The sequence below is a fragment of the Amblyraja radiata genome, chromosome 10 (assembly GCF_010909765.2).
Source record: "Amblyraja radiata isolate CabotCenter1 chromosome 10, sAmbRad1.1.pri, whole genome shotgun sequence".
Taxonomy (NCBI): Eukaryota; Metazoa; Chordata; class Chondrichthyes; order Rajiformes; family Rajidae; genus Amblyraja; species Amblyraja radiata.
The window spans coordinates 42,838,592-42,862,278 of NC_045965.1; the positions used below are offsets into that span (position 1 = coordinate 42,838,592).

The window sequence follows — 23,687 nt, forward strand, 5'->3', positions numbered from 1 at the left end:
AAATAAGTATATGACACAGTCTGGAGTTTAAAGTCATCTTTAATTGATACACTTAATATAGCGGTACAGCAGGTTGTTAGTTGCTAGTTCATCATTACCGCTTGTGTAGGAAGTGGGTGTTAATATAAAGCATACAGTAAGGTGGGGTTAGTGATGCTATTTCTACTATGATTGGTTCATATGCAATAACCAATCTACATCCTTCCCCGTAAAGAGCGAATATAGTTAAACACATATGCGATTCTCGAATTTAAACATACTTGCCGTGTCTGTCAGGCGGTCTACTAATGCGGCCCGAATGCGTACGGACCAACCCCTCTCCCGCCGCGCCAGAAAAGTTAGTGGGGGAGGGAGGCAGTGAACCCAGAAGTGAGAAAGCTGCTGGGGACACTTGAGGCGACCGATAGGGAAAGTATGCGGGGAGAGGTAGTGTTGTTGTTACACAGAGCCGCCGGTCGCGGCGGAGAACAGGACATGCAGGGACTAGTGGTGGCAGCATCAGCAGACAGCTGGAACAATAAAGGTGGAGCAAAGGGATCGGCTGGTGGAGGACGTGGTTCCTTTACAGACAGCAAGTGTTGGTGGCTCCGTCGTACAGGGCAGGTGCGGGGTTGCTTAGACAGGCCAACAACGCAACCTAGACGGGACTGTCCCAAAGTAGTTTGCAAGCAGACGACATGGCCCCGCAGCAGCAGTTTCAGCAGTTTGCTGGACGTCATATGATCGTTTCTGGATGTTGTGTTTCTCCTGGATGCGCTTCTGGACCGCGGCTGGCTTCAGCACCTGTGGCACCAGCTTCTGCTGGGCGATTGGTATCGGTGGTCTCGTTGTTCTGGACATCAGGCATTGGGCTTGTGAGCCCAGGACCCCGTCTCTAGCGATGTTTCTGAGGTTTAAGAGGTCTTGATACACATCGGACTTGGCCAGGTGGGCGCGTTCCATTAGTTGTTTTGCGCTCCTTGACGGCCCGTTCAGCGAGCCCATTACTTTGAAGGTATTCGGGGCTGCTTGTGACATGGTGGAAGTTCCATCGGTTGGCAAAGTGTTTGAATGCGTGGCTGTTAAATTGTCTTCTGTTGTCAGTTTGCAGACGGACAGGTGTGCCGAATGTGGAAAAGTGGCTCTGTAGCTTTTGAATGACAATAGACAATAGGTGCAGGAGTAGGCCATTCGGCCCTTCGAGCCAGCATCGCCATTCAATGTGATCATGGCTGATCATCCCCAATCAATATCCCATTCCTGCCTTTTCTCCATATCCCCTGACTCTGCTATATTTAAGAGCCCTATCCAGCTCTCTCTTGAAAGCATCCAGAGAACCTGCCTCCACCGCCCTCTGAGGCAGAGAATTCCACACACTCACAACTCTCTGTGAGAAAAAGTGTTTCCTCGTCTCCGTTCTAAATGGCTTATCACTTATTCTTTAACTGTGGCCCCTGGTTCTGGACTCACCCAACATCGGGAACATGTTTCCTGCCTCCAGCGTATCCAAACCCTTAACAATCTTATATGTTTCAATAAGATATCCTCTCATCCTTCTAAACTCCAGAGTGTACAAGCCCAGCTGCTCCATTCTCTCAGCATATGACAGTCCCGCCATCCCTGGAATTAACCTTGTAAACCTACGCTGCACTCCCTCAATAGCAAGAATGTCCTTCCTCAAATTACGGGAACCAAAACTGCACACAATACTCCAGGTGTGGTCTCACTAGGGCTCTGTACAACTGCAGTAGGACCTCTTGGCTCCTATACTCGACTCCTCTTATTATAAAGGCCAACATGCCATTCGCTTTCTTCACTGCCTGCTGTACCTGCATGCTTACATTCATAGACTGATGAACAAGGACCCCCAGATCCCGCTGTACTTCCCCTTTTCCCAACTTGACACCATTTAGATAGTAATCTGCTTTCCTGTTTTTGCTACCACCAAGTGGATAACCTCACATTTCTCCACATTAAACGTCGTCTGCCATGCATCCGCCCACTCCCCCAACCTGTCCAAGTCACCCTGCATTCTCATAGCATCCTCCTCACAGTTCACACTGCCACCCAGCTTTGTGTCATCTGCAAATTTGCTAATGTTACTTTGAATCCCATTTCTGATGTGATAGAGGGCAGTGAATCAAGTTCGAACGAGTTCGAGTAGGAGTCGACCAGGACTAGATAATGTTTACCGTGACATTCGAAAATGTCTGCCGCCACCGACGTCCAAGGCAGTGCTGGTGGGGGTTGTTGTAGCAGAGGCTGTTTCTGTTGGTGTGGCGCCAAACTGTTGCAGGTGGGACAGGAAGCTGTCTTGTCCCGTATGAACTTGGCCATGCCAGGCCAGTAGAACATGTTCTGTGCGTGGGCCAATGTGGCATCGGTACCTGGGTGACCATTGTGTGCCTCTTTGTAATATTCGTCTTGTAAGGATGAAAGGATCACGACATTGTGGGCCTTAACTATGACACCGTCCTGTATTACCAGCTCATCGTGGAAGAACGGCTGCACCTCCAGTGGTGTGCTGGATTGACTGTCTGGCCGGTCTCTTGTGATTAGGCTAGGCGGCGCAAGCGTTCCGTGGGAATGAAGTCGATCATGAGAAACGTAAACTCGTCCCGTTCATAGGGGTGTCGTTCACTGGATGCACGTGGTGCGCGAGACAGAGTGTCAGCAACGAGCATGTCTTTACCTTTCTTGTAAACGATTTTGAAGTTGAACCGTTGGAGCTGCATCATCATATGCTGCAGTCGTGCCGGAGCTGCTTGAATAGGTTTATTAAGGATGGTTTCAAGTGGTTGGTGCTCTGTTTCCACTGTGAAAGTATTCCCAAAGATGAAGTCCTTGAATTATGAACAAGCGAAGACTACGGCTAGCAGCTCTTTCTCGATCAGCACATAGCGCTGTTCGGTGTCCGTCATGGTGCGGGAGGCATAAGATACAGGTAGAACAGTCCCATCGGCAGACGTTTGAAGGCAGGCTGCGCCCAGCCCGTATCGTGAGGCATCGCAGGTTACTGTGACAGGATGCTTCAGGTCGAAGAACGTCAAGGTGGGAGCGCTGGCCAGCTTGGACTTTAAAGAGTCAAATGCTTGTTGATGCTGCTGGAACCAGGTCCAGGCAGTGTCCTTCCGAGTGAGTTGTCTCAGTGGCGAACTTAGTTCGCTGAGGTTCGGTATAAACTTTCCCAGATAGTTCACCATAACCAGGAAGCGTTGTAGGCTTAACACGTCGGTGGGGGCTGGCATTTCTGTGATGGCAGCAGTCTTCTTCGGGTCGAGCTTAAGGCCATCAGAAGTGAAAACGTGTCCAACATATGTGACCTCTGGAACCCTGAACTTGCATTTATTAGGGTTGAATTTCAGGTTGATCTCACATGCCCGGTCCATAACAAGCTTTAGGTTGTTGTCATGCTCTGCTGTGTCTTTGCCATAAACCAGGATGTCATCCACGATGACGCACACGGGAGTCCTTGGAACAGCTGTTCCATGTTTCTTTGAAAGACTTCGCTTCGAGTTGATGCCGAATGGCATCCTGAGAAATTTAAATCTGCCAAACGGTGTGGCAAAATATGGTCAGGTTTGATGACTCGTCATCTAGTGGTATCTGCCAAAACAAACTTTTTGCGTCAAGGACAGAAAATATTGTTGCGCGCCCAATCTGTGCAGCGACGTCCTCGACAGTTCTCATCGGATAATGCGTCTTGACGCCGTAAGCAGCGTCTTGACGGCGTCGCCTAGCCCATGGTGTTGCGCAATGACGTCACCACCCGGCGTGGCTTTGCGTGATGACGTCACCGTCCGATGCCGTGCGACACCCAAATTCAGTCGGCCCGCCTCCTGCCCAGCTGATTGGTAAGTATGACGCAAATTACGTCACGCGTGAACTTAGCGCGAACTCCGCTTCCGTTTGGTCGCGCCAAACGCATGCAATCGCATGCAAGTGGGACAGGCCCTTTACGCGACTGTTTGGGATGAAATGTGACATAGGCCTTTGCATCCTTCTCCAGACCCTCTCCACAAATCTATGCTCTGCAAAGCAGTGGACAATCATCTCTCCATAGCAGCCCTCAAGATGGCAACATGCATTGTAGGCTCTGGCAACAGATACTTCTTAGCTTATTCACACTATCCAAATGTAGGCACCCTTTTCCTTTGCTCAACTTTAGTCCTTCTTTGGACTGCTGCACTGTTGACAAAGAGCAGCTAATGCCTTGCAACTTTTCACCCATGTAGCCTTCAACATGAGCAAGTGAGAGGAAGGAAATAAACTTATAAATAAAGGTAATAGTTATTGTATATCTGGCCATTGTATGTCTTTTGTAGAACTGTTCTGGAATTTTTTATACCAAATTAAATTATGCCCAATTGCTGCTTAATGCAGAGGGGTCTGATCTCTCAGGAAAAACTCCACATTTAACATCCATGTGCACATTAAAAATTTTCATTAACATTCTTCTCACATAAATTGTCATTTGTAGTTCAGAATATCTAACATCAGTTCCTGCAGCTCATTGCATAAACATTTTTTTTTGGAGGGGAAATGGCAAATATACTTCCAAATAAATGTCATTTGAGGCCAAATTCAACATTTTCTAACCCCTTCAAACTCCCCTGCTGCTCAAAATGTGAGCAGCTGTCAGAATTGCAGTAATTTTTTTCATTGCAGCACTCATCTTTATTTCAGCCTTGTTTACATTCTGTTATTTTTTTTAAAGCAGCAAATTTGTCACTCTGATTTCTTGGTTTCGTAGCATTCTCTAAACCCATTTCAAGGACAGATAATCTGTCTAGCAAATCAGCTAGGTGGGGGAATGAGTCATAACATCAACAAGACTTCCAATTAGATTAGTCACCAGCTGTTTAACCCTGATCTCCTCGGTGCTATTTTTATCTTCTGAAACCCATTTTAAGGAGTGTTTTAAGACAAACTTTCTGTTTCCAAAATGTATTGACCCTTGCTTTCACTAGTAATTGCTTTCTACCAGTGACTAAAATATATTCCTGATAACTTTCCAGCATTGGTTTAAAAATAAAATGATCACCAAATCAGTTTGGTGATTGCATCAGAGAATTTGAATTATTTGATGCCATTCTGATTGTTGTACAATTTTCATGTATAAAATGATTACAAAGCAGAAAATGGTCTAATAAAAAAATGACAGACCTATTTGGAGGAGGTATTGATCAATCTACAAATACGGTTTTATTAAGAGTCTTGGAGTACTGTGCACAGTTCTGTTCACCCAGCTAGAGGAAAGATGTCATTAAACTGGAAAGTGTGCAAAAAAGATTTATGAGGCTGTTATGATTCTGGAGGGTTTGAGTGATAAGAAGTGATTGGAAAAGCTGGTTAGTTTGTCCTCTGGAGCGTAGGAGACTGAGAGGAGACCATGTAGGGGTTTATAAAATCATGTGAGGCATAGATAAGGTAAACACCCACAATCTTTTTTCCAGTGTTAGCAAGTTTAAAGCGAGAGGGCATAGGTTTAAGGTGAGAGGGGAAAGCATTCAAGAGGAAGTGAGAGGCGATTTATGACATATAAAAGACACTTGGATACGTACATGGTTAGGAAGGGTTTAGAGCCATAGTCATAGAGTGATCCAGTGTGGAAACAGGCCCTTCGGCCCACACCGCCCAACAATGTCCCAGCTACATTAGTCCCACTTGCCTGTGCTTGGTCCATATCCCTCCAAACCTGTCCTATCCATGTACCTGTCTAACTGTTTCTTAAGCGATGGGATAGTCTCAGTCCCAACTACCTCCTCTGGCAGTTTGTTCCATACACCCACAACCATTTGTGTGAAAAAGTTACCCCTCAGTTTCCTAGTAAATCCTTTCTGTTTCACCTTGAACCTATGTCCTCTGGTCCTCAATTCCCCTACTCTGGGCAAGAGACGCTATACATCTACCCGATCTATTCCTCTCATGATTTTGTACATGTATTTGGAGCAATTATAGGCCACGTGAGGCAAGTGAGACAAGCTTGGTTAGGCATCTTGGACTACATGGATGAGCTGGGCTGAAGGGCCTGTTTCCATATTGTATCGCTCCATGGCTGAATGAAAAGGAAGCTCAGGGGTGGAAATGCAAACCATGGGCATGAACCGAGAGAGTGGGATGTGTGAAGGTGGAATCAGATTGGGGAGAGTACAGGAGAACCCATCCCCTCTCGACATCAACAGTGGCAAGGTCAGGAAAGATCGTGCTCAGTAAAGCCTTTGCAGACCTATAAAACTAATTAGAATTAGTATTAGAATTTCTTTATTTGTCATTCAAAACAAGTTTGAACAAAATTTCATTACCATGCAGTCATAACAGTTAAAAAAGCAACAAAACACACAATTAACACCACTTAACATGAACATCCATCACAGCGACTCTCCACCAGGCACCTCCTAGCTGTGATGTTAGTTGGATGATCAGCCATGATCATATTGAATGGCGGTGCAGGCTCGAAGGGCCGAATGACCAACTCCTGCACCTATTTTCTATGTTTCTATGATGGAAGGTTAAAAAGTCTTATCTCTTCCTAGCCTCTGTATGAGACCCAGTATAGCAGGTCACCGCTCAAACAGGGAATAATTCAATCTGAGGATTGTAATGCTAAGGAGCAGTGATGTGTTAGAAAAAGAATTACGATGATTAAATACCCGAGAGAGAAAATTAAAGGAGTAGTCAGGTAATGAGAGAGGTCAGAGATGCTGGAAAGAAAATAAGCCGACTTCCAAATTTGAATGTGGTCTTTCCTCAGTAAAGTATGCATGTGTCGTGACTAATTAGATGAGATGAATGTGACGAATGAGATGTCTGATTACTTGCATTGTCAAATGAATAAATGCTGGACGGTTAACACAAACTGACCACGAGAAATACTGGAAATAATAATGCAAACACACTTCCCAAATCCATCCAGTCCAGAAGCAAAGAGTTGGTTTATGGAGCTGGAGTTTTAATTATTTCACTTCACCGATGCTGTCTGACCTGCTAAATATTTCCAGCATTTATTCTTATTTCTGTCGTCCAAATCTGAATTTGGACGACATAAAGTATTATATAAAACAAAGGTAGACACAAAATGCTGCAGTAACTCAGCGGGACAGGCAGCATCACTGGAGCGAAGGAATGTGTGGCTTTTCGCGTCGAGACAAGTTCAGGGATACATTTATAATCTAATGTTGCTGCATCCTTATGCCCTTCAGCATTTATTCATGGCTTTTATCAATGGCAAAACTGCTCTTGGACTTGAACTCCTGTGGTATTGCACATATAAGATTAGCACTGAATTATTAATTTAACATTAAATTAGTTGAAAGTGTAAAATTTACACTGCACCACCGAAATGAAAGCCACAAACTGACACAGTCCATTAATACTTGGCAACGGTGTAATTATAAAATTGATTCTCACAAAAGGGGGCCAATTTCACACCGTACCTTTTGCCGTCCTTTAAAAGAGGTTTACAGTTAATTGTACTCTGGCTGGACGTTCTTTGTAGAGCATCACATCTTGCCAGTTATGCCTGAATAAGCTTCTTAATTGAAAGGTACTGCATGGAAACAGGCCCTTCGACCCACTGAGTGATGGGCGAATGGGTAATTCGGCTGACCATTAATCATCCATTCATACTAGTTCTGATCTCCCACTTTTGCATCCGATCCGCACACACTAAGGGCATTTTACATTGGCCAATTAATCTACAAATCCACATATCTTTGAGATGTGGGAGGAAACTGGAGCACCCGGAGGAATCCCATGCAGTTTTCGGGGGAACATACAAACCACACACGCCACCTGAGGTCAGGATTCAAAGCGGGTCTCTGACGGTGTGAAGTAGCTGTTCTACCATCTGCTGCACTGTGCTGCCCTGAATGTCTCTCACAACTAGTTCCGCTCATCCCTGCAATTGCAAAAATGGGCTAACTTCAATAAAATGTTTAAATCTTTTTTTTTTTCTGATGGGATGAACTGTATTTCTGAGGCTCATTTCTGGGCAGTGGCAGATATTATGGTAAAACTTGCAAGTAATTTTGATCTTCATCCACCGCTGCATGAAACTATTTTCAGAGGTATCCATTCTCCAATAATTAGTTTTCTCTCCTTTGTATTGCTGTTGACTTGTTTACCCATCACAAATGGATAATAGTAACATATGAAAAAAAAAAAAAAATCACAGTGGTGCTCTAAGTGGTAGTTTAGAGTGAAGGTTCTCAATCCTATCAAACCAGTCCTAAAATTGACATGCAGAATGTTGATGCTGGTATTGGATATCCAAAGTGAATATATACTTGTGGAGATTATTTTCACTATAAATAGATAATATCCGAAAATCTCAGAAGCTAAGAAATGGCCATATTCCTTTTGTCTCTGATGGGGCATGGTTGTAATCCAATATTGTGTAAAGTGCTACAAAGTGTTTGCACATGAGCGAAACAATTGAAATAGGTCGACACAGTGAGGCCGCGGTTTACTTGCTGCCCTATAGAGACCCAGATTCAATCCTCACTATGGGTGCTGTCTGTACAGATTTTGTACATTCTTCCTGTGACCGAGTGGGTTTTCTCCGAGTGTTCAGTTTCCCTCCCAGGCTCCAAAGACGTACAGGTTTGTAGGGTTATCCCTTGTGTGTATAGTGTTAATGTATGGGATAATCATAGGTCAGCCCGGACTCGGTTGGCCTGTTTCCACATCTGTATCTCTAAAGTCTAAATGCAAGTTTGAATTATAGAAAATTCACTGCAGATAATGGCATTCTGCGTGATTATAAAAGTGAAGGAATCTTCTGATTTTATTTTATATAGATTTGGAAAAGGAAATACAGGAGATGCAGCGTGAGCACGTAAACAAGATGAGTGACCTGCAAGGAGAAATTGAGATGCTAAAAAGTGAAACGCACAAAATGCGAAGAGGTTTGAGCTCACCTCAGCCACAGCCTGCTCGCTTGCCTCGTCCCCCTCCCCCACCCCCACCCCCTCCCCCACCTCCACAACTTGGTCTGAACCAACACACTTGGTTGCCTCACGTGGTAAGTACATTTTTTTTCTGTGCCAGTTATAAAACTAGTTATTTTTGCAGTAAAAGATTTAAGGTTTCACCTTTTAGTTTAAAGATTCAGTGTGAAAACAGGCCATTCGGCTCATCAACTACAAACCGACCACCGATCGTTCTAGTTCTATGTTATCCTACTGTCTCATCCACTCCCTACACATTAAGGGCAGTTTACAAAGACCACTTTACCTACAAACCTGCACATCTTTGGAATGTGGTGGGCGGGGAGGGGGAACAATAGCTCCTGGAGAAAACCTACGTGGTCTCAGAAGGAACGTACAAACTCCACACAGACAGCACCCAAGCTGAGGATTGAACCCGGGTCTCTAGCGTTGCGAGGCAGCAATTCTATCAGGTGCACTATCCACTATGCCTTGGGTGATATTTCTGATAGAATCAGTAGATGTGTGTAAAAGGGTAGCTGTAGTTTAAATACATTTATTTATTTAGGAATTGCTTAATGGGGATCAAATATTCGCTTTATACTCCATTTATTGCAATTGTGTATGTTGATTTTTTTTAACAGTTCCTCATCAATTGCACATTGATTTAATTTATTATTTTACCTTATTATAAAAGCTGATGTAACCTTGTAAACATGTTTATTCACTGTTGAGCTTCTGCTGTTGGAATAACCAAATTCACACACCGTGATTAAGATCCAAAGACTTTATTAACGTTACAGCATAGGTAACTTCATCTTAGCACGTTACTCTAAAAAGTGAGAGAGAAAGGCAGGGAGGCTTTCTGTTAAACTAGTAGGCGTAGCTACGAAGTATGACTCATAACATGAGTCACTGATCTACATCCTCCCTCTTAAATAATTAAATGTCAGTACAAAACCATTGACTAAATAAGGCATGCATAGCAATTGATAATAAGCTGTAGGAAAGTCAAACATAGCCCGGGTACTTCACGGTGGGCTTGCAAACACGACCAGCACGTGTGCTATAAAGACCATCTCCGTTTTTCCCCACTGGGGACAGAGTGGGTGGCTTCACAGGTGAGGGAGACTGAACCAGCATTCCCGGTGATGAAACAGGAGACTAGTGCAGGCAGAGGGGGCGTCGCCACTGGCAAAGCAGCCGTTGCAGAAGTGGGTTGTTGTGCTGGTGTAGGCGGATTAATGCCGGTGGACACGGATGGAAGTACACTTGTACGATTGGATTAGTATGGTGGTGGACCTGACTCATTCACAGGCAGGATTTGTTGTCTGTTACGTCTGTAGGTGCCGCCATAGGCACTGACCAGATATGAGCTTGGCTCAGAACCAGGTCCTGATATTACACTGATACTGTCATGGCATTTATCAGTCTGCAAACGAACCACCTGCCCCTTGGTCAATGGTGGCAGTGGCCTACTTGTTTTGTCATACCACTGTTTTTGAATGTCACGCATTTGTTGTAACCTGGACTGGACTTCCGATGGTGGAACCACCTGTGGGATCAATGCCTGATCCGCCACAGGCACCGTGGATCGGGTCTGCCTTGACAATAAACGTTGAGCGGGTGAACCCAAAATGGGGTCGCGGGAGATGTAGCGTAAGTTGAGTAGATCCAGGAACACGTCGGAATTAGCTCTGTACGAACGTTACATCAGCTGTTTGGCACTCTTGACAGCCTGCTCAGCTAGTCCATTTGACTGTGGATATTCAGGGCTGCTGGTAATGTGGCGAAAATTCCAGCGTGTAGCAAATTCCTTGAAGTGTTGGCTGGTAAATTGACTGCCGTTATCAGATAACAGTATGCCCGGAGCTCCGTGGACTGAAAAATGGTGTGCAAGCTTCGAAACCACCCCGCAAAAAGTGGGGCTGCTAAGAAAATCAATGTCAAACCATCCTGAATACGAATCGACGAGTACCAGGTACTGCTTGCCATGCCACTCAAATATGTCAGTTGCCACTGTAGACCACAGGAGTGCAGGAACCAGATGTGAAAGATGTGGTTGCTTTTGTTGATGTGGTGCCAAGCTGTTGCACATGGCACAGGACGGCGATGCATTCGGCATTTTACTGCCAGGCCAATAAAACATGTTTCTTGCCTGTAGGACGGGTAGCTTCAGCGCCTGGGGGCCCTGCAGGACAGCGTTAAAATACTTGCTGTGCAGCGAAGCAGGGACCACAGCCTTGTGTCCTTTTAAAATAATGCCATCCAGCAGCACTAGCACATCACGGACGGCAAAGAAAGGCCGAACTGGCAGCGGAACATCGTAGTGTTTGTCTGGCCAGCTGCGCTTAATGACGGAGGCGAGCGACCGTAAAGTACTGTCAGCAACAGTGTGGGCAACCAAATCCTCCATACAGGACGAGGGAATAAAAGACACAGTCATTACGCCAATGTCATTATCCGACATGGGCAGACCTTCGCAGGTCTTCCACGGTGCACGTGAGAGAGTGTCAGCCAGGTGCATTTCCTCACCACATTTGTAGATCAGAACAATGTCATATTTTTGAAGTTGCAGCAACATCCGCTGTAGGCGCCCTGGAGAGGCATGAATCGGTTTGTTAAAGATGCTGATCAGAGGTTGGTGGTCAGTTTCAATTGTGACCGTTTGTCCAAAGATAAAGTCGTTAAATTTCTTGCAGGCGAAAACAACCGCCAACAGCTCTTTCTCAATTTGGGCATATCCTCGTTCTGTGTCAGTCATAGTGGGTGAGGCATAGGCAACAGGCTTATTGCCTCTACCGTCATTTTGAAGACATGCTGCGCCTAGTCCGTGTTGTGAAGCGTCACAAGTCTGATTGGAGGCGTGGGTTCACATCCCACTTCTGACACCATGTTGAGCTTCTGCTGTTGGCAGTGGCGGACTGGCCAGGGTGTCAACTTGCCCGATGGCAAGTGGGCCCCAGATGAAGTGGGCACCCTTTGTCTCCTGGCAACCAATATTATTAGACCCAGTCCGCCACTGGCTGTTGGAATAACCAAAGTCACACACCGTGATTCAGATCTAAAGACTTTATTTATGTTTCAGCATAGGTGACTTCATCTTAGTACGTTACTCTAAAAAGTGAGAGAGAAAGGTAGGGAGGCTTTCTGTTAAACTAGTATGTTTAGCTACAAAGTATGACTCATGTTATGAGTCACTGATCTACAACACATAGAAGGGCAATTTTGTCATGATCCTGTGTCTCATCGCCAGCATATGCATTTTGTTCTTGAAATGTACCTTGTATCTGGGCTCCACTGGATTTGGTACCACAAATCAGTTCAAATTCAATCCAGATGGGTGGCAGGAAACACCCCATTTTAAAACAATATTGAAATATACATCCCAAGTATTCTTTGAATGAAGATAATAGTTTTCCTTGTCAGTAGCGGTTATCCTTTTCCACCACCAGTCAAAGCTACTTCAAAATGTATCCCTTCTCCTCTGGCATGTATTTTCCTCTTTACATTTTAGTGGACTTGATAATTTTCCTCCACAGATAGGACATAGAAACATACGTTAAAATAAGTCACAATGGTACACTAATTGGTAAATTTGGGATTACGGCTGATTTCATCATGGGACACGATCAAATCGGTCTTCAACCAATTCAATCAATCTTCAAGTTTACATGATAAAATGTTGATACTGGTGTTTGATGTCCAAAAGTGAGAATGTGCTTGTGCTTCGGTGTGGGTGTTCCACACTTTGAACATTCCTGAATCATTAATAGCATTCCCAAAAGCCTTAATATTTGCTGGTTAACTATTTTACAGGGCAATGCAAGACCTCAGACACCACTGATTGCCAAACATTTACTGGAGCCCCCAGATGCATTGGGGCCTGCACCCTATGATCCAGTGTAAGTACTTATAGATTATAAGCAACTGAATGTGTTTGTCAGCTATAGAATAGAATAGAATAGAATAGAATAGAATTGAATATGTTTATTGTCATTGCACAAAACTGAGCAACGAAATTCCATTTGCTTCTCCTCCGTTAAAAGAAATACAACACAACAACCAATACACATATGTACAGTTAATAGTAAAATAATAGATACATTTTTAAAAGAGTTTAAAAGAATTTAGCGGTATTCCTCGAAGTTACTTCTTGCTTCCCAGTGTTCACTGTTGGAGTTAAGCTCTTTTACTGCACATGGGTAGAAACTATTTTTTAGTCTACCGGTGCGAGCCTGCAGAGACCTGAGTCGCCTCCCCGAGGGTAGCAGAGTAAAAAGGTGGTTGGCAGGGTGGGATGTGTCCTTCTTGATATTTATGGCCCTGCGCAAGCATCGGGCCTTGTATATGTCATCCAAGGAGGGCAGGTTAGCGTTTGTAATGCGCTGCGCAGTTTTTATAATTCCCTGCAGCGCCCTCCTCTCAGCCACAGTACAGCTGGCAAACCACACCAGGATTCCATAGGTGAGGATACTTTCCACGGCGCATCGATAGAAGGACAGCAGCAGCGGCTGTGAGACGTTAGCTCTCCGTAGAGACCTCAGGAAATACAGCCGCTGATGAGACTTCTTCAAGATAGTGACGGTGTTCATTTGCCATTTGAGGTCCTGGGAGATGTTTATTCCCAGGAACCTAAAGTCGTTGACTCTCTCCACCATGTCTCCTTTGATGTATAAGGGAGCAGGTTCCTCTCTCCTCTTCCTCCTGAAGTCAACGACAAGTTCTTTTGTCTTTGATGGGTTTAGTACCAGGTTGTTTTTGGTACACCAGACGGTCAGTTTTTGGACTTCATCCCTGTAGGCAGACTCTATGACTTATTTACTGCAAACTCTTCAAGCATAATGGCCCATCGAGCTTCCATCTTCCAGTTCCTATTCTCCACTTACTTAACAGTCAATTTTTAACCTTGCCATATGGTATGGTACTCCACAATTGCAAATTCTAAATCTCCCTGTGAATAATTAATACGATTGTTTGCCGACACACTAAGCTATTTTAAGAAGCAATCGTTTCCCTATGTTGTATCTTCTTCTCTGCATTGTTGTGGACTTGATGTTTCACCTCTACAACTCCTCATGATGCCACCCTGAAATCTATCATGTTGCAAGATTCAAGCCTGCTCACTTTCAGCCTTGGTTTTACTTTTCAGGAAAGAGTCCATTGTTTCTCAACGGTGTCACTGAATGTTTATATGCAAGTACTGAATGATCTTAAAGGGAAGCAAATAACTTTGGATGTTTACTATGAATCTTTAAATTAACAACAAAAACTAAGGATTTAGTCAATCTTCTTGGCCAAGGATTCATTTTGGATGAACTTATTGAAAGTGCACTTGTACAGTTCATGGTTTTATTCAAAATATGTTTTGTATTGCACAAAAAATGTAGAATATCGGTGAGACCGCAGTTTCAAAATTATTTAAATCCTAATTGGCTACTTCTTACGGACTCCTTACTGTTGTAATGAGGATTTTCTTGTGTTTGCTTCAACATGAAACCCAAACAATAAGATTGTTAATTACCTTTCATATTAGATGTCGAGGAAAAAATAATGATGTTATTCATATCACAGGGTGCATATTTCCAAATTCCAACATCCCAGCTCAAATGCATATTCCAAACAGAACCTTATGATTACTTTTCACCGCTTTGTTATTGTAGGTAGTCTTGTAAGGCAGAGTGCTTGGTTTCTCCTGTATTCAGGTTCCATTTTAGCTTGGTGACTGGTCCTTAATGTGATTTTAACTAATACAATGTTTTTGATTGCAGGGCAGGCTTTGTTGTCTTCTATGATTTTCTTCTTGGCCTTGATCCAACATACCGTCTCATCCGCCTTGTTACTGGTTTGTACAGTAATGGACAGGAAATGGGGAAGCCATCAGCCTTGCCTCCTGTGTGCTGTGAAATGGGAAGTGGGCCTTACTACATGTCTGAAGGGCTCAAGGGCAACCTTGCAATTTTATCTGCAAGGCAACCGGTGCCAAGGTAATAGAGATTTGATGAGAATATCTTGTGTCCAAGGCAGTTCTGTTTAAACTGTGTGTGGCCTGCCCTAAAGAAATAGTGAAATGTGGTCCAAATTGTGACTAGAATCACCAAAACTTCCTTATGATGTATCTGGTTAACATTAACTATCGACATATTTATTTTCTGTTCACTTTGTTTCTAGACATAGCCTAAAGAATAAATATTTGTACGTGAAGTGAAGAATATTAGTGCTGGTGAATGACATTTTTCTTGTATTGACCTTGTACCATTTAGATACAGAGTAATTTTCTTTCCCTGAGACAGATAAAGTTAACCATTAACTTGGGTGAACATTGAGAATATTTTTCCTTCTATCTTTTTAATGTCCTCTGATTTTATTGATTTGATTCAAAACAAGACACATTGGAAATGAACCATAGTTTAGTTTGCGCTTCGATGACTGGATTTGTGGGTTTCTGCTCTTCCAGAAGCCACAAATACAAATGTGAGATGATGCATTTTAGGACACTATTGAGGCTAGTATATACACCATAATTGGATAACGTCTTGATGCACAGAGGGACTTTGGATTACAGTCCGTGGATTCTTGAAGATGGCAACGCAGGCAGGCAACGTAATTAGCAAGGCAGATGGGATATTGCCCTTCATTATTCAGGCCATTGAATACAAAACTAGGAAGGTTATGCTCCAACTTTATTAAATGTTGTTCACATCTCAGCTGGAGTACCATGTGCAGTCCTGCTCACCAAAGGATGGGATGGATATGTTAGTGCTGGAGTGGATGCAGAGGAGTTACCAGCATGCGGCCTGAGATGGAGCAGGTCTGTGATGAGGAGGGTCTAGTGAATCTAAGTTTGTTCTCTCTGGAGGAGAAGAGCTTTAGAGAGGCTGTGTTGAGATATATAAAATGATGAGTGGTATAGGTGGAGTAGACTGCAGGACACATTCCCCATATCAGAGGCAGATAAATCAAGAGGGCATGGGCTTAGGCTCTATGGAAGAGATTCAGAAGGGGACCTCCCTCACTTTTGAGTGGTAAGAATCTGGAATGCACTGTCTGATGGTGTGGTTGAAGGTGGGCAGCTGACAACATTAAAGAAGGGCCAAAATGAGCACCAAGTGATTTTGTCTATAGAGGACTATGGAGCTGGTGTTTGGCGGTGGGGTTAATACAGAAGGCATGCAGTTGGCATGAACAAATTTTGCCAAATGGACTGTTTCCATGCTGTATGATTTATTCATCCAGCGAAAGGTTTTGAAGATCTCAGGTGAGCATAGATAGAATTGGAGCAAAAACACTGCAGGTTTGGAGTCCGATACTAAACAGATAACTCTGAAACCAATGAACATATCAGGCTCCATCTGAGGGGAGAAAAACAAAATTGCCAATTCAGATCAAAGATCCTTCATCAAAACTGTAGAATACACAAGACAAGCAATGTGTTAAGTTGCAGAGTAGGGGAGGGATGGAGAGGGCAGATGAGTTCATGGCTGTGATCAAATTGCAGAGCAAAGTTTTTAAAATAACAATTACTTCATAATCTGGCACTTAGCCACAGTAGAGAGAGACACAGAGAGTGGAATAATTGAAATGGAGAGGAACAGCCATCTGTGGTGGGAGAGGAGGAAAAGAACTTGGAACGGCTGAATTTGGTATCACATGCTGAAGGTTGCAATGTTCCCAGCTGGAAGTTGAGGTGATGTTCATGAAGTTAAGTTAGTTCTTAATGGAACCATGTAGGAGGTTGAAGACAGCGTGGTCAATGCTCCAAAGATGCACAATCTCAACTCAAGGAACAGCAACTTATCCTTATCTGTGATACTTTGCAGCCCTCAGGACTTGATATTGAATTCCCTCTGTTTTCTTCACCTTTCCACTTTGTTAAACTTAAAATAAACTTGGTTCCCACTTTTCCAGTTCTGAAGAAGGGTGCTTGACTGAAAATGCCAATTCTCTGTCTCCCGGTCACCACTAATTCTGGCTGACCTGCTGGGAGCTTCCAGCATTTTCTGTTTGTTTAGAAAAAGATCAAAAGTCCTTTATCTTATTATTCTTTTTTTTGTATTTGTTGTCAGAGTTCGCCCTGCCCTTGGAATTTCTTTAGTAATTGAGCTCCAAGCAGCTGGAGGCTTTGATCCATATGGACAGGAAATTCAGCGGCTGGTTTCCAGAGGCTGGGCAAAGATAGACATATTTGATCATCACAACCAAGTTATCAGTGGCCGGTGGAAAGTTCCAGTGCGATCTCTGCCAGTAAACCCATCCCTCTCAACTGGCCAGCTCAATGGAATTCCTCAGGTACGTGGAAATGGAGTATAGATTCATCATTTAGATGTACTGGACAAACAGAATCAACAGGCTATTTAGCCATTCCTTTCAAAATTCTTGCATCTGCAGGTTTAAGGTTGGTGATTTCAAAATACATTTAGGTGTGCAATGTCTTTCAGTACATCCTTGCAATGCATCATTCCCTCGACCTTCCACCCTGTACATCTTCCCACTTGAGTAATCTACACGAGTTAAAGTATTTTCCATAAAATTCTACCTAAATGTAATTTTTCTAATTTTGTACATCTTCATGTTCCAAATTTTGGTAATAAAGTAGTAACTTTGTTGAGGGCCACATGAAGACATTACTGTCTGTTCCACAGGGATGTACTAGCCGGGGTAAGCCATTGAAATGTCTGCGTCTGCGGTCTATGTACATGTATCACTGAACAATGAGGTTTATGAGCTACAGATTGATGGATGATGCTACATACAGGGCAAGATCAGCAAGTTTGCTGAGTGATGATACAAAGTGGGTGGTTTTGCAGATATTGAAGATGGTTATGAAAGATTGCAGAAGGATCGGGATCGATTGGCCAGGTGGGCTGAGGAATGGTTGATAGAATTTAATACAGAGAAATGTGGCATTTTGGGACGTCTAAGAAGGGAGAACCTACACAGTAAATGGTAGGCCTCTGGAGAGTGTTGTATAGCAGAGGGATCTAGGATTGCAGGTGCATGGTTCCTTGAAGATTGAGTTGCAGGTAAATAAGGTGGTCAAAAAGTATTTTGGCACAATGGCCTTCATCAGTCAGAGTATTGAGCATAGAAGTTGGAAGGTCATGTTGCAGTTGTATAAGACATTGGTAAGACCACTTTTAGAGTATTGTGTTCAGTTCTGGCACCATGTTATAGGAAAGATATTGTCAAGCTTGAAAGGGTTCAGAGAAGATTTACGAGAATGTTGCCAGGCCTAGAGGGTGTGAGCTATAGAGAGAGGTTGAGTTGGCTGGGTCTCTATTGCTTCCAGTGCAGGAGGAAGAGGGTGATCTTATAGAGGTGTTTAAAATTATGAGAGGAATAGATCGGATAGATGCACAGAATCTCTTGCCCACAGTAGGGGAATCGAGGACCAGAGGACAAAGGTTCAAGGTGAATGGGAAAAGATTTAATAGAAATCTGAGGGGTACCTTTTTCACACAGAGGGTGATGGATGTATGGATCAAGCTGCCAGAGGAGGTAGTTGAGGCTGGGACTATCCCAATGTTTAAGAAACAGTTAGACAGGTGCATGGATAGGACAGGTTAGGAGGGATATGGACCAAGCACAGGCAGATGGGACTAGCTGGGACATGTTGGCCGGTGTGGGCAAGTTGGGCAGAAGGGCCTATTTCCACATTGTATCACTCTATGGAGATCTATATCCATACATGACCCTCCCCAGGTAACACCAATATTCTATTCGTGAGAACTGAACGTAACCCGAACAGTTCACAAACTGGAACTGGGGCCGCCCGGCAGTATATTTAAATTAATACATGGCCACCAGAAGCAACATATGGTTAAACCAGGGCGTTTAACTCAACCATTCAATTTTCTATGCAATGATATTGTCGTAAACCAAGTCCCACATGGCAGAAGATGCCTGCAGTCCCATAGCAGTCGGCATATCCTTCCCACCGGTCTCTCAAACACTTGTTTGTATGTATGTATGGGTTGTACATACGTTGGGCATTCTTCACCTTGGAAGGACCTGTACTCAGTTGCTGGACTCAACATGGTATCTGGCAGTGGGGCCCAATCTTGCTGAGATTTCACAGCATCACCTCTCTAATCTAATCTACTCCAGGTCAGTTCTTTTCCAGCTTTCCAGCTTTGCATTCAGTTTTCTATGCAATTTTATCCTACCGCAAACTAAGTTCCACATGAGGAAGATACGTGTAGTCCCATAGCAGTCAGCAAATCCTACCCACCGGTCTCCCAAACACTTGTTCGTATGTACGGGCTGTACATAAGTCAGGCGTTCGAAACATGGGGAGAACCTGTAGTTTAGTTTAGAGGTACAGCACAGAAACAGGCCCTTCGGCCCGAGTCCACACCGACCAACGATTCCCCGCACACTAGCAATATCCTGCAAACTAGGAACAATTTACAAAACCAATTAACTACAAATCTTTGGAGTATGAGAGGAAACCGGAGCACCTGGAGCAAACCCACGTGGTCATAAGGAGAACATACAAATTCCATACAGACAGCACCCGTGGTCAGGATTGAACCCGGGTCCTTGGCACTGTAAGGCAGCAGCTCTACCACTGCGCCTTCGTACTCTGTGTTGACCCCAGATGTTAACATTTCCATGGCTTACCCAGCTCTGTAAAATACCTGTTACAAATAGTTTTAGTTGAATGTTTTAAATTATTTCTTGTTTTCTAACAAGCTGTTTAATCATTTGTTAGAAAGTGTTGGAGACATTAGCAAATTTCTATAATACCTCGCAGCTTTGACATCGGCTGAATTAGAAATGAAGGTTTATAAGGGTGTTCTGGGGGTTGGGCCTCAGCACCATTCCACGTGAGGCCCATCACTCCCTGAGACCTTGAGGGTGCAGAGGGCCAGCACGGTCAGCTCCACATCTGGACCAAGAGTGAGTGAAGCAGCTGCTCAGTTGGCAACTCCAGGCAGAGAGCCAAATCCAGCATGTGTTTATTTTCAAAGCATCTTTATTCTTAGTTTAAAGTCACTTTGGGGATCATTCATATTTCTCAAAGTTCCTTGTTATCAGATGTGATTGAGATGCTTGTTGTAGTGAAGCGAAGTAGCGTATTGCTTCGTGTTGTAAAACAATGCAGCAGCAAAATATTGACAGTCTTCAACATATGGTTGCTTTATACATTTACTTAGGTTGGCAGCGCTGAACTCCATGTGAGAGTGTTAAATGCACGAGATGCTGAACTGCAGTCAATGGCTGGTATTGATCCACACAATGCATCCATGTATCAGTATCCACCTTTGGTAAGTCTTGATGCAACACAGACTTGATCTTCCCAGGCACTAGTCGAGGTGTTGCTTGGCATCTTGCTATGCGTGAATAACAAATACAACCCTCAAACTGAGTTGGAATCATGTTCAAGTTGAGTTGTAGCCAAAGATTTATACACAAGTCACTCAATGTTTTCAATGATGAAGCTTTATTAGATAACCATTAGTGTATTTTAAGTGACATGAGCACTTAATTAACAAATTGATGTATTGAAAAATATTGTATGTCTGTAGCAAAAATTGAAACAGGCAGTGTAACCAGAACTGTACACTTCATGAAGATGAGATTAACGCTTGGTTTTTATTTACAGGTGGCAGGCCGCTCTGTTCCTCCAGCTGAAACTCTGCCTCCTCCACAATACCTCCCTTATCATTCTCGTGCTCATTATCACCCTCTCTCTTCCCATACTGGTCATGTTGACCTTCCTCCTAACGATGGCCACAGTGACTACCACAAAACCAATCAAAGGTGAGAGAGAGAAAGAGGATGGCCTCTTGATGGCCTGTCGCGATCTGAACTCATGACATTGTTAAGCATTAAAAGACGCGTCAATGAAGAAAAAAATGACTTGCAGAAAGAGATCATTTCCATGAATATGACAAATAAATCGTTCTCATGTGAGACTATCTGGTTCAAATGTTTCATAGGTTGTGTGGGATGTTTCCAGTGGGAGAATGTAATGTGGTACCTTTTTGTAGAATCTCACTGCATTTTATTTAACAAACTGTTATAAGGGCGACTTCTCAGAAAATACTTTACTCTGTTTTTGAAATTCAGTTCAGTTAAATAATTGTGAAAGATCACATCTTATTTGTTATTGATTTATTGCTCTGATTATGGCATTAATAAAAAATGTTTCTTAAAAAAGCTTGCATTAACATTTTTGTTTAATTGAATCCAAGGAATTTTGGAAGTATGAAATTAAAATAAAGACAGCTGTAGATACCTAGGACAGTCAATCAATGACCTTTTAACAGTTTTCTCCAGCTAACAACCTAAAATGATTAACATTGCTGTTTTCTTAATAATGCTGCTTGATCTGCTCAAGATTTGCATCTTACTGTTTTAATTTGATCTTTCCCACTGCACATTTACTAAAATGTTATCACCATATTTGGATCCATTTGGCAGCAAATTAAATGCCTTTCATTATGCTTAATGCTTATGTTATAAGTATATAGGGAGACCAGACCTAATCTGTAAGAACCCTTTCCTCTACTCATCAAAAACTCATGCTATTCCCAAATGTTAACATCGAAATATATGAATACAAAGACACCCAGATTCCTCTGAATGCCAACATTTTATAGTTTATTACCATTAAAATAAAAAATTGTTTTTTTAATACCAAAGTGGATGTCGTTAATTTTTTTGCAGGACAGAGTTCTATCTACCATGTCCTTACCCATTCATTTACCTGCCTTTATCTCCTAAAAGCCTCTCGCTATTCTCCGCTCAGCTTGAACGAGCAACCCGTTTTATGTCTTCAGAAAACATAGATTTTCATTGGAACACTCTTTCAAATCATTGATTGAGATAGTGCCCCCTTTTGCCCTTTGTCCCAGCAGTTCCTTGAGGCACTGCTTTAGGTTACAGTCTTAACAACATGGAAGTGAATGCAGGAGCTATGATTATGGATGACATGGAAATTGTTGGTGTTGTGGATAGTGAGGAAGGTTGTCCAAGGCTATGACATGATGATGATCAGATGGAAAGTTGAGCTGTACATTGCCAGATGAAATTTAATACCAGTAAGTACAAGGTGATACATTTTGGGAAGTCGGTTAGCAGTAGGACACATATAATGGTAAATGGTAGGGCACTAAGGAAGGTTGATGAATACTGAGACTTTGAGATTAAGCCCATAGTTCCATGAAAGTGGCAACACCGATAGATAGGGTGCTGAAGAAGGCACGTGGCATGCTGAATATTCTAGGTCAGGGAATGGGATATAAAAGTTGGGATGTTACTTTACTAAAAACTGATTAGACTGCACTGGGAGTGTTGTGTGCAGTTCTGATTCCAAATTATGGGAAGGATATAATTGTGCTGAAGAGAGTGTAGAAGAGATTAGAAACATAGAAAATAGGTGCTATCGGCCCTTCAAGCCAGCACCGTCATCCAAAAACTGTACCCTGTTCCTGCTTTACCCCCATATCCCTTGATTCTGTGAGCCCTAAGAGCTATATCTAACTCCTAAATATATCCAGTGAATTGGCCTCCACTGCCTTCTGTGGCAGAGAATTCCACAGATTCACAACTCTCTGGATGAAAAAGTTTTTCCTCATCTCAGTCTTAAATAGCCTTCCCCTTATTCTTAAACTGTGACCCCCTAGTTCTGAACTCCCCCAACATCGGGAACAGATTCACCAGGATTGAAGGTCTTCACTTATAGGGTGGGCTGTGTTTGTTTTCCCTGGGGTGAAGGAGGTTAAGGAATAACCTGAGAGAGGTATTACAAGAGGCATACATTAAATTATTTAGTTCTTTATTCAGAATCTTTTTCTCATGGTAGGAGAATCAATAAGGAGAAGTTTTTAAAGAGGATTTCTTTATGTTTAAGTTTATTATTGTTACATACACTAATGTACAGTGAAAAACTTTGTTTTGCACTCTATCTAAACAGATCCAGATATTCCACACAGGAATAAAATCAAGTCAAACTCCACTACAATTGATAGAGCAAAGGGGAAGATACAGTGTGCTGAATATAGTTCTCAGCCTTGTAGCACATCAGTTCTATAGACCACAAGTCCAATGTCCACAATAGGGTAGAGGTGAATGAGAGGACCATTCAGAAGCCTGATAGCAGAGGGGAAAAAGCTGTCCCTATGACAGGCAGTGCGCGCATTCAAGCTTTTGTACCATCTGCCGGACGGGAGCAGGGAGAAGAAGGAATGACCGGGTAGGACAAGCCTTTGATTGTGATGCTGCTTTTCTGAGGCTGCTTGAAGTGTAGATGGAGTCAATGTTGGGGAGACTGGTCTGTGTGCTGGACTGGGTTACATCTACAGCTCACTGTAATTTCTTGTGGTTTTGGGCAGAGCTGATCCCAAACCAAGCTGTGATGCAACCCAACTGTATACTTTCTGTGTGTGTGGAAGTTTGGAAGAGTCTTTGGATACATGTCAAATTTCCTCAGTCTCTTCAGCAAGTAGAGGTGTTAGTGTGCCTTTCTGGCTGCCGCATCAATGTGGTTAGTCCACAACAGATCATTTGTAATATTAACATCAAGGAAACGTTTCCACTTCAACACCATTGCAATTGATTGGGACATGAACTCCACAATGCTTCCTGTAAGAGGGAAACGTTTCTTTACACAAAAAAATTTGATTTGATTTTATGCTTTTTATTTATTGGTTTATTAAATTAGAAGTTGATTGGTCACAAAATTAAAACAGAAGATGGGTGTATATTGATGGAAACATTTGTTATTGATTTTTATTAATATAAAATATTGCAGCTATGTAAGACATTTGT

At 43.0% G+C, this 23,687-nt stretch overlaps 1 protein-coding gene across 1 annotated transcript in view; it reads left to right on the plus strand.

Annotated features, from left to right (window-relative positions):
• The window catches only part of ccdc17 (coiled-coil domain containing 17), a 52,079-nt gene that overhangs the window by 22,585 nt on the left and 5,807 nt on the right, over positions 1-23,687 (plus strand). Inside the window, exons 9-14 of the mRNA XM_033027818.1 lie at positions 8,781-9,004; positions 12,729-12,814; positions 14,681-14,896; positions 16,976-17,198; positions 20,069-20,179; positions 20,518-20,675. Of these exons, the coding sequence (XP_032883709.1) occupies positions 8,781-9,004; positions 12,729-12,814; positions 14,681-14,896; positions 16,976-17,198; positions 20,069-20,179; positions 20,518-20,675 (1,018 nt within the window). The remainder of the gene's footprint in view (positions 1-8,780; positions 9,005-12,728; positions 12,815-14,680; positions 14,897-16,975; positions 17,199-20,068; positions 20,180-20,517; positions 20,676-23,687) is intronic.